General features: G+C 45.2%; 1 protein-coding gene across 1 annotated transcript in view; it reads right to left on the reverse strand.

Annotated features, from left to right (window-relative positions):
• LOC123767801 (thrombospondin type-1 domain-containing protein 7B) overlaps nucleotides 1-25,823 on the reverse strand; it is a 1,125,288-nt gene that overhangs the window by 945,187 nt on the left and 154,278 nt on the right. The window contains exon 2 of the mRNA XM_069310712.1: nucleotides 14,682-14,840. Coding sequence (XP_069166813.1) covers nucleotides 14,682-14,840 — 159 coding nt within the window. The remainder of the gene's footprint in view (nucleotides 1-14,681; nucleotides 14,841-25,823) is intronic.

Below are 25,823 nucleotides of genomic sequence, written 5' to 3' on the forward strand. Positions count from 1 at the left end.
AATATAGGCAGGCCGAGGAGAAGACCAATGTAGGCAGGCCGAGGAGAGGACCAATGTAGGTAGGATGAGGAGAGGACCAATAGAGGTAGGCCGAGGAGAGGACCAATGTAGGCAGGCCGAGGAGGGGACCAATATAGGCTGGCCGAGGAGGGGACCAATGTAGGCAGGCCGAGGAGAGGATCAATGTAGGCAGGCCGAGGAGGGGACCAATATAGGCAGGCCGAGGAGAGGACCAATGTAGGCAGGCCGAGGAGGGGACCACTATAGGCAGGCCGAGGAGAGGACCAATGTAGGCAGGCCGAGGAGAGGACCAATGTAGGCAGGCCGAGGAGGGGACCAATATAGGCAGGCCGAGGAGAGGACCAATGTAGGCAGGCCGAGGAGGGGACCAATATAGGCAGGCCGAGGAGAGGACCAATATAGGCAGGCCGAGGAGGGGACCAATATAGCAATATAGGCAGGCCGAGGAGAAGACCAATGTAGGCAGGCCGAGGAGAGGACCAATGTAGGCAGGCCGAGGAGAGGACCAATGTAGGCAGGCCGAGGAAAGGTTTAATGTAGGCAGGCCGAGGAGAGGACCAATGTAGGCAGGCCGAGGAGAGGACCAATGTAGGCAGGCCGAGGAGAGGACCAATGTAGGCAGGCCGAGGAGAGGACCAATGTAGGCAGGCCGAGGAGAGGACCAATGTAGGCAGGCCGAGGAGAGGACCAATGTAGGCAGGCCGAGGAGAGGACCAATGTAGGTAGGCTGTGGAGAGGACTGTCACGAATCTTACTAAGATTCTGCCATTACTCTTGATTCTCATATTACTTTATTGTTTTGTTCTCTAATTAATATTGCATCCAGTTGTATGATATAAGATTTTTATGTTATATATATAACATAGCATGCTGTGTAGTGTGTGTGAGGCTTTTGGTGTTAGATTTCGCATGTAGTTTCTCCGTGTGGGCGGTTGACCATATTTGGATATGGCCAGTGTGGGAACATTGTTGTCAATCGAGTGTCTATAATTTTACCTTTATTTATTTCCATATTTGGTTGCCGTATTATTGTATGGAATGTTGTACCAGTGTTTACTACTCTTTAGTTTAACAATGTTTTGAATATTAGTGCTGCATTTTGTTATTAGAATTTCCACAATGTTTATGTGGACGTTTAGTTGATTTTTTGGTAAACGTTTAGTCGACGTTTGGCCTGCGGACCAAAGGGTGGGCAGTAGCGTGGCGGCTGTTGTCGAGAGGAGTTGTGTTTTAAGCTAAGTCATTGGTCACTGTTATTTTAGCCCATATAAATGTTAATTATCTGGTTAGATGATTTGAGTATTACTATTGATTAATCCATGTTCTGGTGATATTGCTCATGTCTCCATAATTAATTTCATTCTATGATATTGCATGCTGAAGAATATTTCTGGCTATTATTTATATATTTTAATTGTTGTTATGTTTGTCCCCCTTAGCATAAATATATTGTTCTCCATTTTATGCAGTGATGTAATTATACCCCTAGACATCTGTTGGCATGGCCGATTTATCATTTCTTTACACTGTGGGGAGAAGAACCTTATTTAGTCTCAAGGGTGGTGACAAGGACCAATGTAGGTAGGCTGAGGAGAGGACCAATGTAGGCAGGCCGAGGAGAGAACCAATGTAGGCAGGCCGATTTGAGGACAAATGTACTTACCTAATTGTGCTTGGGGGGTTGAGGTCTGGCTCTTTGGTTCCGACTCTCAACTGTCAATCAACTAATGTACAGGTTCCTGAACCTACTGGGCTCTATCATATCTACACTTGAAGCTGTGTATGGAGTAAGCCTCTACGACATCACTTCCTAATGCATTCCATTTGTCTACTACTTTGACACTGAAATTTGTTTTTCTAACGTCTTTATTTGGGCACTCAATTTCCACATTTGTCCTCTAGTTTGAGTGTCCCTTGTCGTAAATAGCCTGTCTTTATCTACCCTATTAATTCCTCGGAGAATCTAGTATGTGGTGATTATGTCCCCTTTAACTCTTCTGTCTCGCAATGACGTGAGGTTTAATTCCCGTAAGTAAGTAAGTAAAAAAAGTAATTATCAAAAGAAGGCACCAAACCGGGAAGGCTATGTAGCACCATCAAATGTGCGGGACAATCAGACGGCGCTAAATATCACCAAGGATGCCAATACGAGAACAGAAACGCATAAGGCGAACGATATCAAAAGTATCCGAGTCACCAAGAATACCATCGTGGAACAAACGACTACAGGGGACGGTCGGAAAACAAGACACATGCTCGTCCCGGAAGTCAGGACACTCAACAAGGATATGCACGACCGTATGAGGGACAATGCAATTTGGACAATAAGGAGCAGGGCGACGCTCCGTCAAGTGACCATGAGTTAAGCGACTATGGCCAATACGCAACCTCGTCAGAACCGTTTCCCATCGCCGATTACGGTGGTAGGAGGACGGCCACGAGGGCACACAACTCTTAAGAGTATGCAGTTTGTTACCAGTAATAGAAGACCAATAAGCCTGCCAACGGGTAAGGATGGAGGAATGAATAACCGGGTAAAAGTCGGAATAAGGAATACCTTTACGAGAGACAAGACAAAAGCGGACATCTTCCCTGGCGGCAGCATCCGCACGCTCAATTAAAGACACACCAATATGGCTGGGAACTCAACAAAACTAAACCGACTTAAATTTACTGTGAACAAGAAACAGCCAATGCTGGATCTCGACAACTACTGGATGAACCGGATTAAAGGACCCGAGAGCCATGAGGGCACTACGAGAGTCATCAACAATTACAAAGGAAGATTGACAATGAGAAAGCAGGAGACGGAGAGCATAGAGAATAGCATAAAGTTCCCCTGTGAAGATGCTAGTCTCCGTAAGTAAGCGACACATATAAGTGCAATCAGGAAAAACAACAGCGTAACCAACACCATCCGCAGACTTAGATTCATCGGTGAAGACGGAAACGAAGCGGGAATAAGAAAAGTGCTCAAGGAAAAGGTGTTTCAGAACCGTAGGAGGGGTAAAAGCTTTAGTGATGCGGGTCAAGGATGATCAAAACTGCGGAAGGGGGACTCTCCACGGGGACAAAGAAGAACAACACGGGGAGAAACATTAGAAATACGAACGGAAAGAGAATCCTGTAAGCGAGATAACCGGACAGAAAGACGGAGGTGGTGAAGAGGAACAGGAACCGCAGGAGGGGCAAAAGTTAAAGCACGAAAGAGGCGAGAGGAAGGATGTTGTAAGGACCGCGCAAGATAGCGAAGACAGTAGCGATCACGGCGGTCCTGGAGAGACAGGAACCCAGTGTCAACATACAAGCTGAGGACGGGAGTCGAACGAAAGGCACCAGAACTGAGGCCCAACCCAGTATGGTGCAAAGCATCAAGACGGCAAAGAGTAGAAGGAGAAGGTTGCCCTGCTTATTCGTCTTATCAGACGAGTACGCAGGCCAACCATAATCGAGTTTAGACGGGACGAGAGAAGAATGTAAAGCAAGGAGAGTGCGCCTATCAGCTCTCCAAGAAGTATGGGACAATACCCGAAGGAGGGTAAGGGCCTTAGAGCATTCAACACGGAGGTAAGTTATATGGGGCGACCAAGACAAACGAGTGTCAAAAATCAACCCCAAAAGCCTAGCGGAATCCTTGTAAACAATGGGGTGACCATAAAGCGACAAAGAAGGACAAAGAAGGACAAAGAACGACACGCTTCCGAGTAAAAGACATGTCACAAGTCTTGGATGTAGAGAACCTGAAGTTCTCTACGTAATGAGTTCTGAAAGAAATGATGGTCCTCAGATAAATTCAGACAAAAATATGTACAATTTTGCATATATTATCTTATGAGGTCTAAGTGTTATATCCTAGGAACATAATAACTACGTCTCCTGGAAAAATCTTAGTTTATTCTCATCTTAACTCTCATCAATATGTTGTGTTGCTCTCACACAAATATTCTCAGCTTAACTCTCATCAATATGTTGTGTTGTTCTCACACAAATATTCTCAGCTTAACTCTCATCAATATGTTGTGTTGTTCTCACACAAATATTCTCAGCTTAACTCTCATCAATATGTGGTGTTGCTCTCCCACAAATATTCTCAGCTTAACTCTCATCAATATGTTGTGTTGCTCTCCCACAAAAATATAAGTTCTAGTTGGTCTTCGTGGTGTATAAAGTTCCACTAAGGTACTTTAGAGACCAAAATATCCCACAGAATCAGAAACGTACTTATAACTATAGAAAACAGTTTATCAAGCATATAATTCAAACCTACACAGAGCTATAGAGCCAAAGTTGTAATAATCCCAACGTTGCTCTAGAGCATGAAGCAATTTCCGCAGTAATTTCACGTTGGGAACTAATGCATTAATCATGATACGAATCAGAGCTATTATTGGTTCCTGGGAGCGTACATCACCCAGCCTGATACTTGCCTGCTAACTCACGCCAAATTTCCTGCTATTTAAATAAATGTTATTTCCTCACCTGGAGGTACTCATTTCCTTATATTTGCCTGGGCAAAGCTTCAGCTCTTTGCTGCTGCTTTTCAAGCTTCATTCACAGGTGTATAGGTTCTATTGGTCTATGTTATACATTTGTCTCTTTATTGACTTTATAGTCTGTTAGCAGTTTTAATATGACACTGAAAATAATATTATATAACCAGTTTTTTATAAGTTGCGTCCAGGTCTCTGTCTACCCTCCTCATATATCTCTCTTATGCTATCTCTCGTCTCCTCCCTTTTCCTCCATCCCCCCCCCCTCTTTACCTTTCTTCCCCAACATTTTTCTGTCACCCCTCTCTTTCCCTCTCACACCTCTCATTTCTTCTCACTTCTTTCTTTCCCTATCATCATTCTCGTTCCCTCTCTACCTCCCCTCCCCCTATTCATAAAATTTCTCCACTCTCGCACCTCTCCTTCCCTCGCCCACCTGCATCCCACTCTCTCCCCTTACCCAGTCCCCTCTTCCCCCACCCTTTTCACCATTCACCCCCCCCCCCACTCCCCGTATTTGTATTCCTCTCTCCTCCCACCCCCTCTTCCCACTCTCTCCCTCTCCTCCCCATGACTCTCCACACCTTCTATCTCTCAGTGCTCGTATACAGCTGGATTATGCATCAAAATCTATTGTTTCCACAACCCCAGATCTATTTTCAAACTCCATGAAAATTGTGAAGTGGGGGACACTTTAGATGCCGATATATCTTAAAGCATGGAACTAGGTCCGACCCCGAAGGGCCTGTGTTTCGTACATTCACCATATTGTCTCAAGCAAAAGTTGGATGAAGCTGGCCCTATGCATCTGGCTTCCATTGCTCATGTCATAGAAACTGTCAACCACACTATTATAGAAATAAAGATTTCATTATCTTAGGCACTGGGAGACTCGAACCGCCGACCCAATAGTGTGAGGTGGAAGCTCTTCCTATTTGCCCTTCCTTGATAGCTCAGCAGAAGAGCTTCTGTCTAACACATGGATGATAATCAGAGATTTACAGGTACAAAATATTAAGATATCATTCTATATATTTTTACATTTTATATTTGCCACTTATATCTGTGGAACTCATTGGCTTCATACATCTGTTTAATCATTGACCCCATATATCTGTTTAATCATTGACCTAATTTATCTGTTTAATCATTGACCTCATTTATCTGTTTAATCATTGACCTCATATATCTGTTTAATCATTGACCTCATTTATCTGTTTAATCATTGACCTCATATATCTGCTTAGTCACTAACCTCATATATATATTTACTCATTGACCTAAATATATCTGTTGAACTCATTAACCTCATATATAACTGTTTAGTTCAATTACCTTATATTTTAAATAGTTATTCTATTTTTCCAGGAAGTGTTCCCTAATATTAGGAACGGGAACGACAGGAAGTTACACCAAACACCGGTGTTTTCTCTGTTTGGTTGTCGAGCTGAAGGCAAACACTATGAGTAATGTGAATGTCCATCTGGAGGAACACTTCAACCTGACTCATGTAGTGGTTGCTGAACCTCTAGTCAATCCTCGTCAAGTTTGGCTGTCACATCTTCATATAAGACTTAGATTGATGAAACATTTTGTCAACGCCATGAATGAAGTCAAGCATATGTTTTTATAACACAGAAATTTCCACATGGAAGTGATGTTAAACTGTGTGCAACATTGTCGGTGGTCGTGAGAGTGGTAGCGCAGTGAAGGATGAACAGTTGGAGAGAGTACTGAGGGAGAGACGCCAACCCTTCACAGCTGTAGTGAATAACTTGAACACCCGAGAAGTTTAGAACACCCGCGGTGTTGACCAACTGATGGCGTCTTGGACACCCGCGGTGTTGACCAACTGATGGCGTCTTGGACACCCGCGGTGTTGACCAAGTGATGGCGTCTTGGACACCCGCGGTGTTGACCAACTGATGACGTCTTGGACACCCGCGGTGTTGACCAACTGATGGCGTCTTGGACACCCGCGGTGTTGACCAACTGATGGCGTCTTGGACACCCGCGGTGTTGACCAAGTGATGGCGTCTTGGACACCCGCGGTGTTGACCAAGTGATGGCGTCTTGGACACCCGCGGTGTTGACCAAGTGATGGCGTCTTGGACACCCGCGGTGTTGACTAATTGAAGACTTCGTAAGACTCTCAGGACGTATGGCAGTAAATTGTATTCCCTCAGATACCATCTAATTATTTGGATAAGAAGTGTGGAGACTAGAGTGAGGGGTAAGGTTCCACCAGGATATTACTACAATGGAACAAAGGTGTGAGGGAGGATGGGACATTAAGACACCAACACATTACTGGTTGTGTCCTAAACGTAACTTTCCCGCTACCAAACACAAGATAAAACCATTGAAGACATCTTTCCTTCCACATTGATGTATATTCCTTTTGGGTTTCAATGTAAATAAATACAATTCTCAAATATTCAGTCATTATTTTCCTTTTTTAGAACTTTACTGCTTCTTTACCATACAAAACTTCTTTAACAACTCCAAACACATGAACATGTGTTCATGTTACCCCTGAACACAAAGTTTTAGCAAATAAAGGCGCAGGTTACAAACCTGAGCTGATTGAACAAAACCGTTGTCATTTTTATCATTCACCGTAGCCAGATTATTTAGACTCAGTGCAAAAATCTCAGTTTTTCGCACTGAATTTAAAATAATTCTCATGATGCAGGCGCGGGAAGACGTTCCTGCAGAAAGGATCTCATTTAAGACTCTGTACAAACAATCTTTAACTTAGTTCAATCTCTGCCAGTACTCAGATTGAACAACGGTGAGGCTCGGGGAATTATAACTCATGCGCAATAAATCTCAAAGCCTCGTCAGTCGGACATGTCAGTCATGCACAGTTATTATATATTAATCGGTAGTCCGCTGAGTGAATGTATGTAATCACCAGTGTAACCTGGAACTATAACTAAGACTATGATAAGTGTAAACTGTCTTCATTCTCTCTTTGATCTCTACCAACTCGTGTCCAAGTGTTAAGAAGGCGAAATATAGTTGACGGTTCACTCATAACTGCTCGCAGAGAGATAATATGTCTCTGATGACCAGTGTAGGTCCCCAGGACTCTTGTACATGATGACCAGTGTAGGTCCCCAGCACTCTTGTACACGATGACCAGTGCTGGTCCCCAGGACTCTTGTACATGATGACCAGTGTAGGTCCCCAGAACTCTTGTACACGATGACCAGTGCTGGTCCACAGGACTCTTGTACATGATGACCAGTGGTGGTCCCCAGGACTCTTGTACATGATGACCAGTGCTGGTCCCCAGGACTCTTGTACACGATGACCAGTGCTGGTCCCCAGGACTCTTGTACACGATGGACTGTGCTGGTCCCCAGGACTCTTGTACACGATGACCAGTGTAGGTCACCAGGACTCTTGTACACGATGACCTGTGCTGGTCCCCAGGACTCTTGTACATGATGACCAGTGCTGGTCCCCAGGACTCTTGTACACGATGACCTGTGCTGGTCCCCAGGACTCTTGTACACGATGACCAGTGTAGGTCACCAGGACTCATGTACACGATGACCTGTGCTGGTCCCCAGGACTCTTGTACACGATGACCAGTGCTAGTCCCCAGGACTCTTGTACACGATGACCTGTGCTGGTCCCCAGGACTCTTGTACACGATGGCCAGTGTAGGTCACCAGGACTCTTGTACACGATGACCAGTGCTGGTCCTCAGGACTCTTGTACACGATGACCAGTGGTGGTCCCCAGGACTCTTGTACACGATGACCAGTGCTGGTCCCCAGGACTCTTGTACATGATGACCAGTGTAGGTCCCCAGGACTCTTGTACATGATGACCAGTGTAGGTCCCCAGGACTCTTGTACACGATGACCAGTGCTGGTCCCCAGGACTCTTGTACACGATGACCAGTGCTGGTCCCCAGGACTCTTGTACACGATGACCAGTGCTGGTCCCCAGGACTCTTGTACACGATGACCAGTGCTGGTCCCCAGGACTCTTGTACACGATGACCTGTGCTGGTCCCCAGGACTCTTGTACACGATGACCAGTGTAGGTCACCAGGACTCTTGTACACGATGACCAGTGCTGGTCCCCAGGACTCTTGTACACGATGACCAGTGCTGGTCCCCAGGACTCTTGTACACGATGACCTGTGCTGGTCCCCAGGACTCTTGTACACGATGACCAGTGTAGGTCACCAGGACTCTTGTACACGATGACCAGTGCTGGTCCCCAGGACTCTTGTACACGATGACCAGTGCTGGTCCCCAGGGCTCTTGTACATGATGACCTGTGCTGGTCCCCAGGACTCTTGTACATGATGACCAGTGCTGGTCCCCAGGACTCTTGTACATGATGACCAGTGCTGGTCCCCAGGGCTCTTGTACATGATGACCAGTGCTGGTCCCCAGGACTCTTGTACATGATGACCAGTGCTAGTCCCCAGGACTCTTGTACATGATGACCAGTGCTGGTCACCAGGACTCTTGTACACGATGACCAGTGTAGGTCCCCAGGGCTCTTGTACATGATGACCAGTGTAGGTCCCCAGGACTCTTGAACACGATGACCAGTGCTGGTCCCCAGGACTCTTGTACATGATGACCAGTGTAGGTCCCCAGGGCTCTTGTACATAATGACCAGTGCTGGTCCCCAGGGCTCTTGTACATGATGACCAGTGTAGGTCCCCAGGACTCTTGTACACGATGACCAGTGTAGGTCCCCAGGACTCTTGTACATGATGACCAGTGTAGGTCCCCATGACTCTTGTACACGATGACCTGTGCTGGTCCCCAGGGCTCTTGTACATGATGACCTGTGCTGGTCCCCAGGACTCTTGTACATGATGACCAGTGCTGGTCCCCAGGACTCGTGTACACGATGACCAGTGCTGGTCCCCAGGACTCTTGTACATGATGACCAGTGCTGGTCCCCAGGACTCTTGTACACGATGACCAGTGCTGGTCCCCAGGGCTCTTGTACACGATTACCAGTGTAGGTCCCCAGGACTCTTGTACACGATGACCAGTGCTGGTCCCCAGGGCTCTTGTACACGATGACCAGTGTAGGTCCCCAGGGCTCTTATACATGATGACCTGTGCTGGTCCCCAGGACTCTTGTACATCATGACCAGTGCTGGTCCCCAGGGCTCTTGTACACGATGACCAGTGTAGGTCCCCAGGACTCTTGTACATGATGACCAGTGCTGGTCCCCAGGACTCTTGTACACGATGACCAGTGCTGGTCCCCAGGGCTCTTGTACACGATGACCAGTGCTGGTCCCCAGGGCTCTTGTACACGATGACCAGTGCTGGTCCCCAGGACTCTTGTACACGATGACCAGTGCTGGTCCCCAGGGCTCTTGTACACGATGACCAGTGCTGGTCCCCAGGGCTCTTGTACACGATGACCAGCGTAGGTCCCCAGGACTCTTGTACATGATGACCAGTGCTGGTCCCCAGGGCTCTTGTACACGATGACCAGTGTAGATCCCCAGGACTCTTGTACATGATGACCAGTGCTGGTCCCCGGGGCTCTTGTACACGATGACCAGTGTAGGTCCCCAGGACTCTTGTACATCATGACCAGTGCTGGTCCCCAGGGCTCTTGTACACGATGACCAGTGTAGGTCCCCAGGACTCTTGTACATGATGACCAGTGCTGGTCCCCAGGACTCTTGTACACGATGACCAGTGTAGGTACCCAGGACTCTTGTACATGATGACCAGTGCTGGTCCCCAGGACTCTTGTACATGATGACCAGTGCTGGTCCCCAGGACTCTTGTACATGATGACCAGTGCTGGTCCCCAGGGCTCTTGTACACGATGACCTGTGCTGGTCCCCAGGACTCTTGTACATGATGACCTGTGCTGGTCCCCAGGACTCTTGTACATCATGACCAGTGCTGGTCCCCAGGACTCTTGTACATGATGACCAGTGCTGGTCCCCAGGACTCTTGTACACGATGACCAGTGTAGGTCCCCAGGGCTCTTGTACATGATGACCAGTGCTGGTCTCCAGGACTCTTGTACACGATGACCTGTGCTGGTCCCCAGGACTCTTGTACATGATGACCAGTGTAGGTTCCCAGGACTCTTGTACACGATGACCAGTGTAGGTCCCAGGACTCTTGTACACGATGACCAGTGTAGGTCCCCAGGACTCTTGTACACGATGACCAGTGTAGGTCACCAGGACTCTTGTACATGATGACCAGTGCTGGTCTCCAGGACTCTTGTACATGATGACCTGTGCTGGTCCCCAGGACTCTTGTACACGATGACCTGTGCTGGTCCCCAGGACTCTTGTACATGATGACCAGTGTAGGTCCCCAGGACTCTTGTACATGATGACCAGTGTAGATCCCCAGGACTCTTGTACATGATGACCAGTGCTGGTCCCCAGGACTCTTGTACATGATGACCAGTGTAGGTCCCCAGGGCACTTGTACACGATGACCAGTGCTGGTCCCCAGGGCTCTTGTACACGATGACCAGTGTAGGTCCCCAGGACTCTTGTACACGATGACCAGTGCTGGTCCCCAGGACTCTTGAACATGATGACCAGTGCTGGTCCCCAGGACTCTTGTACATGATGACCAGTGCTGGCCCCAAGGACTCTTGTACATGATGACCAGTGTAGGTCCCCAGGACTCTTGTACATGATGACCAGTGTAGGTCCCCAGGACTCTTGTACATGATGACCAGTGTAGGTCCCCAGGACTCTTGTACACGATGACCAGTGTAGGTCTCCAGGACTCTTGTACATGATGACCTGTTCTGGTCCCCAGGACTCTTGTACATGATGACCCGTTCTGGTCCCCAGGACTCTTGTACATGATGACCTGTTCTGGTCCCCAGGACTCTTGTACATGATGACCCGTTCTGGTCCCCAGGACTCTTGTACACGATGACCAGTGCTGGTCCCCAGGACTCTTGTACACGATGACCAGTGTAGGTCCCCATGACTCTTGTACACGATGACCAGTGTAGGTCCCCAGGACTCTTGTACATGATGACCAGTGTAGGTCCCCAGGACTCTTGAACACGATGACCAGTGCTGGTCCCCAGGACTCTTGTACATGATGAGCAGTGCTGGTCCCCAGGACTCTTGTACATGATGACCAGTGCTGGTCCCCAGGACTCTTGTACATGATGACCAGTGCTGGTCCCCAGGACTCTTGTACACGATGACCAGTGCTGGTCCCCAGGACTCTTGTACACGATGACCAGTGCTGGTCACCAGGACTCTTGTACACGATGACCAGTGTAGGTCCCCAGGACTCTTGTACACGATGACCTGTGCTGGTCCCCAGGACTCTTGTACATGATGACCTGTGCTGGTCCCCAGGACTCTTGTACATGATGACCTGTGCTGGTCCCCAGGACTCTTGTACATGATGACCAGTGTAGGTCCCCAGGACTCTTGTACACGATGACCAGTGCTGGTCACCAGGACTCTTGTACACGATGACCAGTGTAGGTCACCAGGACTCTTGTACACGATGACCAGTGTAGGCCCCCAGGACTCTTGTACATGATGACCTGTGCTGGTCCCCAGGGCTCTTGTACACGATGACCAGTGCTGGTCCCCAGGACTCTTGTGCATGATGACCTGTGCTGGTCCCCAGGGCTCTTGTACACGATGACCAGTGCTGGTCCCCAGGACTCTTGTACACGATGACCAGTGTAGGTCCCCAGGGCTCTTGTACATGATGACCAGTGTAGGTCCCTAGGACTCTTGTACACGATGACCAGTGCTGGTCCCCAGGACTCTTGTACACGATGACCTGTGCTGGTCCCCAGGACTCTTGTACACGATGACCAGTGTTGGTCCCCAGGACTCTTGTACACGATGACCTGTGTAGGTCCCCAGGACTCTTGTACATGATGACCAGTGTAGGTCCCCAGGACTCTTGTACATGATGCCCAGTGTAGGTCCCCAGGACTCTTGTACACGATGACCAGTGCTGGTCCCCAGGACTCTTGTACACGATGATCAGTGCTGGTCCCCAGGACTCTTGTACACGATGACCAGTGTAGGTCCCCAGGACTCTTGTACATGATGACCAGTGTAGGTCACCAGGACTCTTGTACACGATGACCAGTGTAGGTCCCCAGGGCTCTTGTACACGATGACCAGTGCTGATCCCCAGGACTCTTGTACACGATGACCAGTGTAGGTCCCCAGGACTCTTGTACATGATGACCAGTGTAGATCCCCAGGACTCTTGTACATGATGACCAGTGCTGGTCACCAGGACTCTTGTACATGATGACCAGTGCTGGTCCCCAGGACTCTTGTACACGATGACCAGTGCTGGTCCCCAGGACTCTTGTACACGATGACCAGTGTAGGTCCCCAGGACTCTTGTACATGATGACCAGTGCTGGTCACCAGGACTCTTGTACATGATGACCAGTGCTGGTCACCAGGACTCTTGTACATGATGACCAGTGCTGGTCCCCAGGACTCTTGTACACGATGACCAGTGCTGGTCCCCAGGACTCTTGTACATGATGACCAGTGTAGGTCCCCAGGACTCTTGTACACGATGACCAGTGTAGGTCCCCACGGCTCTTGTACATGATGACCAGTGCTTGTCCCCAGGACTCTTGTACATGATGACCAGTGTAGGTCCCCAGGACTCTTGTACACGATGACCAGTGTAGGTCCCCAGGGCTCTTGTACACGATGACCAGTGTAGGTCCCCAGGGCTCTTGTACATGATGACCAGTGCTTGTCCCCAGGACTCTTGTACACGATGACCTGTGCTGGTCCCCAGGACTCTTGTACATGATGACCAGTGTCGGTCCCCAGGACTCTTGTACATGATGACCAGTGCTGGTCCCCAGGACTCTTGTACACGATGACCAGTGTAGGTCCCCAGGACTCTTGTACACGATGACCAGTGTAGGTCCCCAGTACTCTTGTACATGATGACCAGTGTAGGTCCCCAGGACTCTTGTACATGATGACCAGTGCTGGTCCCCAGGACTCTTGTACATGATGACCAGTGCTGGTCCCCAGGACTCTTGTACACGATGACCTTGCTGGTCCCCAGGACTCTTGTACACGATGACCAGTGTAGGTCCCCAGGACTCTTGTACATGATGACCAGTGTAGGTCCCCAGGACTCTTGTACATGATGACCTGTGCTGGTCCCCAGGACTCTTGTACATGATGACCAGTGCTGGTCCCCAGGACTCTTGTACACGATGACCAGTGCTGGTCCCCAGGACTCTTGTACATGATGACCAGTGCTGGTCCCCAGGACTCTTGTACATGATGACCAGTGTAGGTCCCCAGGACTCTTGTACATGATTACCAGTGCTGGTCCCCAGGACTCTTGTACACGATGACCAGTGCTGGTCCCCAGGACTCTTGTACATGATGACCAGTGTAGGTCACCAGGACTCTTGTACATGATGACCAGTGCTGGTCCCCAGGACTCTTGTACACGATGACCAGTGCTGGTCCCCAGGACTCTTGTACATGATGACCAGTGTAGGTCCCCAGGACTCTTGTACATGATGACCAGTGTAGGTCCCCAGGACTCTTGTACACGATGACCAGAGCTGGTCCCCAGGACTCTTGTACATGATGACCTGTGCTGGTCCCCAGGACTCTTGTACACGATGACCTGTGCTGGTCCCCAGGACTCTTGTACATGATGATCAGTGCTGGTCCCCAGGACTCTTGTACACGATGACCAGTGCTGGTCCCCAGGACTCTTGTACACGATGACCTGTGCTGGTCCCCAGGACTCTTGTACATGATGACCAGTGCTGGTCCCCAGGACTCTTGTACATGATGACCAGTGCTGGTCCCCAGGACTCTTGTACATGATGACCAGTGCTGGTCCCCAGGACTCTTGTACACGATGACCAGTGCTGGTCCCCAGGACTCTTGTACATGATGACCAGTGCTGGTCCCCAGGACTCTTGTACACGATGACCAGTGCTGGTCCCCAGGACTCTTGTACATGATGACCAGTGTAGGTCCCCAGGACTCTTGTACATGACGAACAATGATACATGTTGTCCTCTGCGTCTTGTAACTTTACTCCTAAGTCTAAGCCATAAGAAGAGACTCACCAGGTGCTCACACCATCTCATGAATACCTTAGCAGGGATGAGCACTGAGACTGCCAGACTTACCTGTACAGGAAGTGTAGCAGGTGCGTGAGTTGGGCGGCCTCTCGTGATGTATGCAGAGTGTGGGCGGGAGTGGGCGGCCCTGGGCGTCTGCACACCACACGTTCCTCTCCTCACTACCCAGGCCACACCCACGCTGCGACCAGCACACTCCCCACGACCCTGTAGGAACCACCAACATGTTACCTGGGAGCCTTGTGTACCCCTAGTTGTTACTGCCCTCCGCTGCCCACTTGGCCACCTAACTTTTGTTCCACTTAAACAATAACAAGGAATAACAATAGTAATAATAATAATAATAATATAGTATAAAAACCCACATTTGTGAATTTGTATATTTATGTCAAGTTTTTCACACTCTCCTGATGGCTTTGTCAAGGTATTTTGTGGTGTGTGGGTGAGGACGAGACGACCATGTCAACCACGGATATTAGTCGTTGAGGTGTAAGTGTCGTCCTCACTACACACTCACACCTTGACAAAGCACTCAGGAGAGTGCCAAACACTTGCTGTAAATTCTTTACATAAATTTCACAAGTACATAAGTGTTCTTTTTGTTATCCTATGTTATTATGTCTGTGAGAATCATTACTGTTACTTAATAATAATAATAATAATAATAATATCTCACACAGAGAGTAATCACACTAACGTGACTGCATCAAAGAGAAAGTCCGTTGGAGCCGTAATGAGGATTCGAACCCATGAGGGTGTTCCCAGGCACACCCACTACACAACTAGACCACGACATGGTCATGCTAGTGTCAGGGACCACAGAAGGTTCGAATATTCACTACGGCTCCTATGGATTTTTTCAATAATAATAATAATAATAATAATAATAACTACCAAAGTAGTTAATATTTGGTAGTTTGGTAGTTAATATTTAGTAGTCGTCATCGGCGGGTCGATGACGACTACGATACTGCCATACAGTTGTTACATGTACACTATAATAAAAATAAATTGCTATAGCTAATCTCTACTATAAACTGAGAGCAATGACGACACCACATGCAACACCTGAAGTTCTTCAAGAATTTAGACTCCAAGTGGAGTCTCTAGTCAAAGCTCTTGCTGCCAAGGCAGATGTGCCTAGGGCAAAGTCAGTGTTAAAATTAGAGATTCAGGGAAAATTTCTCAAAGAAATTCTAGCCTCCATCCGTTCTCATTATAGGACAGACATCCTATCCCTTGACGAGAGTTTTGAGGGATTTAGAATAACTGTCAATAGGCTGAACGCTCATGACAGAATAATATCTGACATACCACCAGCCATACCACCACTGACATACCACCGGCCATACCACCACTGACATACCACCGGCCATACCACCACTGACATACCACCGGCCATACCACCACTGACATACCACCGGCCATACCACCACTGACATACCACCGGCCATACCACCACTGACATACCACCGGCCATACCACCACTGACATACCACCGGCCATACCACCACTGACATACCACCAGCCATACCACCACTGACATACCACATATCTGGTCGACCACAATCAGTGAGATCAAAGAGTATCACAAATAAAACTAATAAACATAAAATATCTACTACCACTCTAAGGTGGAAAAAGAGCAGTGTAGGTACGTACACAGTGAGTCCCTCCAAACATGCAGTAACTGTGTCACCCAAGGGGTGACTCCTAACACTACTGTAGGATGGAGAGACTGTTTCTTCTGCCAAAAAGAACACTCACTGTACCACTGTCAAAATTACCCCTGAATATATCATCTTAAAGAGTTGCATAAATGCACCAGATGCTTAAAATCACATGACCACAGTACCTGTGCCACACCACTACAGACATGCAACAGGTGCCATAAGGGTCAACACCATACAGTACTGTGTGGGGACACCAGACCTAGGTCGCCCAAACCGCAGGTGGAAGAAAAAACTTCTACCACAGTGCTGGATTGTGTTTAACTGCATTGCTAAGGATCACCCAAATAGTGTCTCTTTGACTGACTACACTTAAACAGGCCCAAGCCTAACACAGAGGCTATACTATGTGCTGTTAAGGTTTTGCATAGGGACTTAAGCATACATGGCCGACATCATCAAGGCATTCCTTAGGGGAAGTCTACAGGAAGGCCATATCTATACCAAGTTTCTATGGATCAAGGATCCCAGTGATCCAGTGAAATAATCACATACAGATATGCATAAGTTTTGTTTGATACTACTTCATCACCATTTCTGCTTCAAGCAACCTTAGATACGCATTTGAAGAAGTTTAATAGTCCAAATAAAACTGACAATAGCAATAATCTGTATATGGACATGTTTCCAAGGAACAACCAGCAGTGAAGAAAACCTGCTAACTATGTATCATGAGGCTAATTGAGAGTTGTTGGAAGCAAATATGCTTCTCCAGTCATAGGGCTCCAATAATCATTAATTAAATCAACTAACTGAAGCCGAATACCCCGACTGCAAGGTACCTCAGAAGTTTAAAGTACTAGGTGTAGAATGGGATACAACTTCAGATGAGTTGATTATTAAATCGGTGGAACCAGATATCGCCAATTTAACTATGAGGAAACTACTATCACAAGTCAGCAAACCGTTGAACCCTTAGGGACTAGTAAGGCCCTTATTAATAAAGGGTAAACAGCTCATGCAAGAAAGCTGCATAAAAATGCCAAATCTGTATGGCAAAGCAAATTAGGTTGGGATGATCTGCTACGCAATGCCTTACTACAAAAATGCAAACTGTTATGTTTATGCCGGAAGAGAAACAATTTTTGTCCACTGATGGTTTATTCTCAACAACACCAACAATAACGTCACAGGTATTCATTACATAACTTACTATATACAAGGTTATAAACAAAAGAGCATCTGCTCAAAACATGCTACACTTAATGTCTGCAGTATTTAATCTTAACATTCCTACACTTTTAATTAAACTCTACCCCTACAGGTTAAGCATTTCTCAACTGGTGCTCCACACCTGTTACTTCTGGGGAACATTTCTTCTGAATTACTAACTGCAGAGTCCATAGCGTTAACTCTATCCCATTATCCTCTGTTGCCCCTTGCTGTGCCTCCCTGTCTCCTGCAGGTGCTACCCCTTCATTATTAGGATGGGTATAACTAGCTGCCCCCCCCCCCCCCACCACCTGAAGGGTCTTCAAAATTCCCCATGAACCTTGGCATTAGTCGATATGCATGTCTTTTCCAATTAATATTCCCAAACCTCTGTACTTGCACGGTGAAATTCTTGCATACCAAGACTTTCCAATTAATTCCTTCTACCCAAGGCATACCAATTCCCAAATTCCTTGCGTATACTGCATCCCTCTCGTTAAACAATTCCTCTTCCTGAGCCAACTGACTGGCCAAGCTAGTAACCAATTTCTCTTTATCTGGATCTGTCTTTACTGCTTCCATGTGCACTTTAAAGTGTCTTTTAAACAGTAATTCAGAAGGAGATTTACCAGTAGTAGAATGAACTGTTTTTCTTTGATTACATAAAAATCTACAAAACCTTCTATTAATAGTACCTACCATAAACAGCTCTAACCATTCTTTCAAGGATCTCACTGCTCTCTCCGCCACACCAGTTGAAGAGGGATTATAAGGGGCAGGTGTTACATGTTTAATACTATTTTCTAAAAAAAAATCCTCCATTTCCCCAGAAATAAAATAAGGAGCATTGTCTGACACAACCATGTCTGGCAATCCAAAATTACAAAATGTTTTCCTTAGCAGTTCACGTTACAGATGATGTGCTGGAATTACACACATGAACATCCAGAAATTTTGTATATGAATCAACACCCACCAGGTAATATTTGTTATCCATAGGTCCCGCATAATCTATATAAAGTCTAGACCAGGGTTTTCCAGTGCATGGCCAAGAAAGTACTGGAGCCTGGGGGTGTCTGAGAATTATTTAAGCAAATTTGACAATTCTTAGTTACCTCAGCAATATCCTGGTCCATTTTTGGCCACCAAACCCAACTTCTAGCTTCTGCTTTCATAGCATTTATGCCATTATGGCCTACATGCAGCTGTCCCAAAATCTTACATCTTAGTTCCCCAGGAACCACTACACTATTCCTATACAAGAGTACATCCTGGTGATTACTAAGGTCAGCCTTTACTGCAGCATACTCTGACAATAATAAAAAATCATTCCAACAATATTCGACATCATCAACAGATTTAATTTGGAATCTCTACTTTCTCCTACTCCTACTAATTTCTCCTACTCCTACTTTCTCCTAATCTCTACTACTACTAATGCCTTCCTAATAGTCTGGAATGAAATATCCTCAAAAGACATAGATTCCACCAGGTTAACATACTCCACTGGAATACTGGAATTCAATTCTTCTGTCACAGGCAATCTACTTAATGCATCAGCTACTACATTATCCTTGCCTGGCTTAAACTCATAATCATACTCAAACTGTGAGAGTAGCAACGCCCATCTTTGAATTCTAGCATTGGCATTAACTGGAATTTATTTACCTCTGCCAAACAATCCTAGCAGGGGTTTATGACCTGTTCAAGCAAGAAATTTCCGACCCAGCAGAAAATACCTAAAAATTTTTACAGCATATACCAAAGCTAAGGCTTCTTTGCCTAATTGATAATAATTCTGTTCTGCAGGAGATAATATCTTGCTAGCAAAATATACTACTTTATCTTGACCATCTACTTCCTGTAATAATACACAACCCACTACTACTGGGGAAGCATCTACCTCTAGTTTTAAAAGGAGTCTACCAATAAAATTAGTGAGGACTGGAGAATTTATAAATTCCTGCATAATATTCCTGAAGGCATTCTCCTCTCTTGCTGCCCACTTAAATCTATCCACCCTTTTTTAACAATTCATACAAGGGCACTAATTTTGTTGAAACGTTCTTCACAAACTTACAAAAATATGTTACCATCCCCACAAAAGACTGTACTTCCCCCACTGATGTTGGGGCTGGGGCATCTACTATAGCAGCTACATTTTAGTGAGAAGGAGTAAAGCTCTTACCTGAAATATGGTACCCCAGGTATTCAATAGCCTTGGTCTTCAGTGTTGTTTTACACTTATTAATCTTCACATTGTGCCCTTGCAGGAGATTCAATACCTGTTCTAATCTAGCATCATGCTCTTACTCATTCTCCCCGCATACAATAATGTTATCTAAGAAGCTAGCCACACCATCAATGTTTACTAACGTCTGGGACATATGAATCTCTGAAAAATTGCTGGAGGCAAGAAGAGTCCAAAAGGAAGTCTTTTAATCTTAAATAACCCATTGTGGGTATTAATCACTAACAATTTCTGGCTCTCCTTTACAGGAATTTGCAAGTAGGCATCTTTCAGGTCAATCTTAGGAAAGATTGCTCCCTTGCAGACCACTGGTAACAACTCATCTCTCTTAGGTAAAGGGTACTTCTCACAATGAATGAGGTTATTTTACTCCTTGAAATCTGCACAGATTCTCATGGATTTCCGGTCTGCCTTCACCACTGGTCCAATTGGGGCTGCCCACTCACTAATTGGCTCTAAGATGCCTTCGGCCACATGCCTTTTTTAGGTTTGATTCCACCAGTTGCTTGTAATGGAACGGAACTGTTCTTGTATTGAAAAATTTAGGAGAAGCCCTACTTTTCAGGTGAATTTTTGCCACCATGCTATTAATTGGCTTACCTGCCTCAACTGAATATTTTTATAACATATCTTCGGCATTTTTAATTGTTTTAACTCTCGACAATTCATCTAGGTCCGCCAAGAAAATTCCCACCTTTTCCATAAGATCCCTACCACATAGGCTAGGATTATGTGAATCCACTACATAAAAATCTTGGACAATTTCTTTTCCCTTGTAGCTTACTTTTGCCGACACCTTGCCATAGACCTCAATATTATCGTATGCACTTAATTATTTTCTACCGGGTATTACAAGGGAGCCGGTCGGCCGAGCGGACAGCACACTGGACTTGTGATCCTGTGGTCCTGGGTTCGATCCCAGGCGCCGGCGAGAAACAATGGGCAGAGTTTCTTTCACCCTATGCCCCTGTTACCTAGCAGTAAAATAGGTACCTGGGTGTTAGTCAGCTGTCACGGGCTGCTTCCTGGGGGTGGAGGCCTGGTCGAGGACCGGGCCGCGGGGACACTAAAAAGCCCCGAAATCATCTCAAGATAACCTCAAGATAACATTCAATTGCAGGGTATCTGCCCAATTTCTAGACAATGTTGACACTGCAGCACCAGTGTCCAGTTCCAAGTAAACTTACTTCCCATTAACTACAAAATTCACCACTTGTGACTTCACTGAACATACCATTTCTTTCACCGAATATAGTCTGCTTTCCTCACCTGCAGCTTCTTCAGACAGTTTACTCTTCCTCTACTGCCTTGACCACAGTACCATTACCTCTTCTTCCTGCATTCCCCAGTCGTCTCCTCTCCAAGGCCTTGCTATTTCTGTTCAGGTATTCTCTACACACTTTCCTCAAGTGCCCTTCCTTGTCACAAAAGTTGCATATGTAGTCACAAAACTTGCACTTGCTACTACTGCGATTGTACCCACAGTGTTTACATCTGGACCTTTACGACAATAATTTCTTGAGTAGTAGATGTCTTACTTCCAAAAACCCTTTCCAGGTTCAAAATCTTCTCTAGCACTGTCTATGAAGTCATCGATTGTAGATCCACGTTTTCTGCCACCAGGTTAGGGAAGAATATCTCATTTTCTACTGCCATGAACAACTGCCATCAAACTGTGCTCCATAGTTGCTGTGGCTAGCCAACGCCTTCAATTCCGCATATAAATCCTGTACGGATTCCTGCTGCTTTTTCGTCCTCTTCTGGAAATCCATCAAACTCCTGTGATATGAAGGTTTCACTATATAATGACGTTTAAGCAGGGTAATCAGGTCTTCATTGGTCGCCGTGTGTGGTAGCTCTGGCACACAAATGTTACCCAGGACACTGTATACTTCAGAATCCAATGAAACTAAGAATACCGCTTTCTTGTTGGTATCCTCCTTAATATCACGGTTCTGGAAGTTTGTTCCAGCAGGCTGAGCCTCAGGTCCAACGATATCTTGGTGGCATTAAACGACTCCATTGAGATGAGTGGGGTAGCCATGGCCACACGGTGGGTTGCACAACTCACTGTTGTTTACAATTCCTCCACCCGTCCCCACACGATGTACTCTGCTCTCTCCTGATCTTCACACCTCGTCTTGTACCTGGGCTCTCTGCCTTAGGAGTTAAATAATCCTCATCGCCACTGCTACGTTTAGGCTAGAATAGAAGCAATCTTCATGCACTCATGGTTTATTCTCAACAACAACATCAATGACGTGACAGGTATACGTAACATAACTTAGTATTTAAAAGGTTATAAACAAAAGAGCATCTGCTCAAAACATGCTACACTTAATGTGTGTAGTACTTAATCCTAACAGAAACACTTGACAACGGATCTACGTTTCCTAAACAACATTAAGTTTCCTCGCAACAGGTTTAAGTTTTAAAACCTGTTCTTTAAAACCTCCTCGCATTAAGTTTTCCTCACATTAAGTTTTTCTTGCATTACCTTTCCTATAAAACCTGATCAACCTATTAAGCTACTTGTGTTCCGTGATGCCCCAGGAAAGGTGTATTGCACTGTAGCCTATTAGTAACAAATGAGCAGACAACCCTACTCACATCCAAAGCTAGGTAGCACCGTTAAAGAAACGGTCATTGCCACAATTAGAATCAACTGCCATACTAGTAGGAGTTAGACTGGCTCATTACCTAACCAAAACTTTATATATTCTTCACTTTACAGAAACAGTGGTATGGTCAGATAATGAGGCAGTCTTACAGTGGGTGAGAAATTATAATAACAAAACTCCATACATAAGTAATCGTATTAGGGAAATATGAGAATTGTCAGCAGGGTACAAGCTAAGAAATGTACCTACCAAAGAAAATATTTCTACCTTTCAAAGACTACCTTTCCAGAGGATTGACATTAAGGCAATTAGCCAGAGCTAAGATGTGGTTCAATGGACCTCAGTGGCTAGTCAGTGACCAGTGGCCTAAACAAAAGCCACAAGTCATAGTGATCAATGTCACTGTTCGCACTGAGAACTGTGATGATGTCCCACCCTACATCTTTTCTAAGCCAGTATAAAGCATCATATCTCTACAACCACCACGTTCTCTGATGCTCAGGGAACATTTTGATATAAAGGTATTAAGAGTTATCGTGTGGGAAGTGAATTTGCTGATTTAATTTTGGTTCTACAAGTGGCTTACGCCCTTTAGTGTTACAAGATGGCGCCGAGACGAAGATGTTCCCACCAAAGGAGCCTGACGCTAGCCATCTGTGATTGTCTAGGTAAGGTCACGTGACCTAATTGACGAATAACGCGACGCCCTCGGGTGGTGTGACGTCACAGGGTGGAAGGATCCATGCGGCCCGGTGCCCTGCAGCACTCAGTGAGTCGCTGCCTGTCATTGAGAATGGACACATCCAAGTGAGCTCCCAATTTGGAGGCAAGGAAGCCCCAGCCAGTGGACCAAAGTGGCCGCATTGATGCTACAGACGTCAAGGAAAATTAGTTGACTCCTGGGGAGTATACATGGAAGCAGGGCGTAGTTGGTGTTAGAGCGCCAAGAGCTCTTTTGCTGATTGTCTGTAGCAGAGGTGAACGTTGGGCAGGGTCGTGTGGACGCCCTGCGGGCCATGTTTAGACACATCAAGCGAACTGCTGTGACCGGGTCAAGTCCACTGGAAGATTGAGAAGGGGACACTGAACCAGGCTGCAAGTTTGTCTACAGTTCCAGCGTGGGAGGAGGGAGACGACGTGAGCAGGGACCTGTCTTCAGTACCAACAACAGAGGACCAACTACCAGAACAGGGGACCACAGCAACCATCGCCAGAGGATATGACGACTTTGTAGCAGAGAGAACTTGGGTAGATAAATTCCCTCCCATTACCCCTTGATCTAGTTGAGCTAGAGTATTATTCATGTCGTGATCATTGTCGTTATTATTACTACTAGTGTGGTGGTAGGATTAGGATATGTGCCAGGTTATATATATCTATATAAATAAAAGTGGAAATGTTCGTTTGTTCAACATCGGTTTTTATATACATACTATAGATATGTCCCGTCTGTGATGGAAAAACATGCTTTATTTGAAAAACTGTATTTTTTCATGTGTTTTCATGTGGTGGAAATCTTCAAAACCTCTATACCGATTGTTTTGAAATTTTGACACAACGTTGCATTCGAATAGGCGCATGTTTTTATATACCCACTATATACTTGCCTCACCTGTGACAGGAAAAAACATGCTAATTTTTTAAAATCAGCGCCATCTGTTGGATGTAAGAGCAACATACACTGTAATCTCTAAAAGTTCTTCACCAATTGCTTTGAAATTTTGACACAAGGTTCCAATCAAATACACGCATGTTTTTTTTTTAAATCAGCACCATCTGTTGCACGTTAGAGCAGCCCACTCTATACTAAATATGTTACGATTCCATTTCAATGTTTACGATTCCATTGATATAGTTAATTTTCATAGATTTTGATTTATTTTCTTTCTGATTTCATTATTTTGTGTGGCATTGCATTAGAATTGAGATGTGTTATTTACCATACCATTGATTTTGTGAGTATACGTATAGATGCCACACCTGTGACAGGTAAATCCATGCTTTTTTTTTAAGTGCCATCTGTTGCATTTAAGTGCAACACACACTATACTAAATATGTTACGATTCCATTTCAATGTTTCCGATTGCATTGATTAATTGAATTTTCATTGATTTCGATTTATTTTCATTTTGATTTAATTATTTTGTGTGACATTACATTGGAATTGAGCTGTGTTGTTTACCATTCCGTTCATTTCGTAAGTATAAGTATAGATGCCACACCTGTGACAAGTAAAAAACATTATTTTTTTGAAGATGAGGAGTCACAATAAAGTGGCTGAAATATGTCGAAAAACCAAATACTAGAAAGTGATGGGACGACAACGTTTTGGTCCATCCTGGATCATTCAAATCTCTGAATATGTTAGATATTAAGTCACTGCACATTCTCTCTTGTGTATTATACATATATAAAACGCTGAACTGTAATGCCAATCCTGACCTCAAAAGCTTCATTGAAGGTTGTAACAGAACCCATGAGCACCACACCAGAAATAAATACAGTTTTGATATTCCTAGAGTACGACTTAATCAAACTAGAAATGCTCTACAAATCAAGGGGCCCAGAATGTGGAATGACCTTCCCAACCATGTTAAAGACTGTACCTCTCTCAACCAGTTTAAGATAAAAACTAAACACTACCTAATAAATTCCCTGTAACCAACCTCACTCCTCTATTGTCAACCCATGTCTGTTATTTATTTTTTATTTTTTTTTTTAATCAACACTGTTTGTCAACCTATTGTATTTGTGCTGCTTTTTCAGTCATGTTCCCCCTTTTTTTTTATCTTTATTTGTATTTGTTCTCAACACTTTATTCTTTATGCTCAATTAGTATTAAGTTCTAGATATTAATGTTTTTCTTGTCCGAAACGCATTGCGTAATAGTGGCTTTAGGCATTGTATGTACTAGCTCTATCTATATATCAATCCATTAATGTAACATCACTTGTATGTATGTACCTTACCTGAATAAACATATTTATTTATTTATTCACAATCGACTTGAGAATGGTGCAGGATGAACCGAAACGTCGTCGTCCCTTCACTTTTTAGTGTGTTGTTTGGTCCACGTTACTTTAAAAAAAAGAACCATCTGTTGCACATAAGAGCAACACACGCTATAATAAATATGTCACAATTCCATTTCAATATTTCCGATTGCATTAACAAATTGAATTATTGAATTTTCATAGATTTCGATTTATTTTCATTTTGATTTAATTATGTTGTGTGACATTGCATTGGAATTGAGCTGTGTTGCTTATCATACTGTTCATTTCTCGAGTATAATTTATTTTCGTATTTTTTCATTGTTTTTTTTATTTCGTTTTTTAAAACTGTTTTTCTTATATTTCAGTGATGGGAATATATAATCATTTGATGTTCCCAATTTTCTGATGGGAACATCAGATCATTTGAGAATCAATTGTA

This window comes from Procambarus clarkii, chromosome 67 (assembly GCF_040958095.1).
Source record: "Procambarus clarkii isolate CNS0578487 chromosome 67, FALCON_Pclarkii_2.0, whole genome shotgun sequence".
Taxonomy (NCBI): domain Eukaryota; kingdom Metazoa; phylum Arthropoda; class Malacostraca; order Decapoda; family Cambaridae; genus Procambarus; species Procambarus clarkii.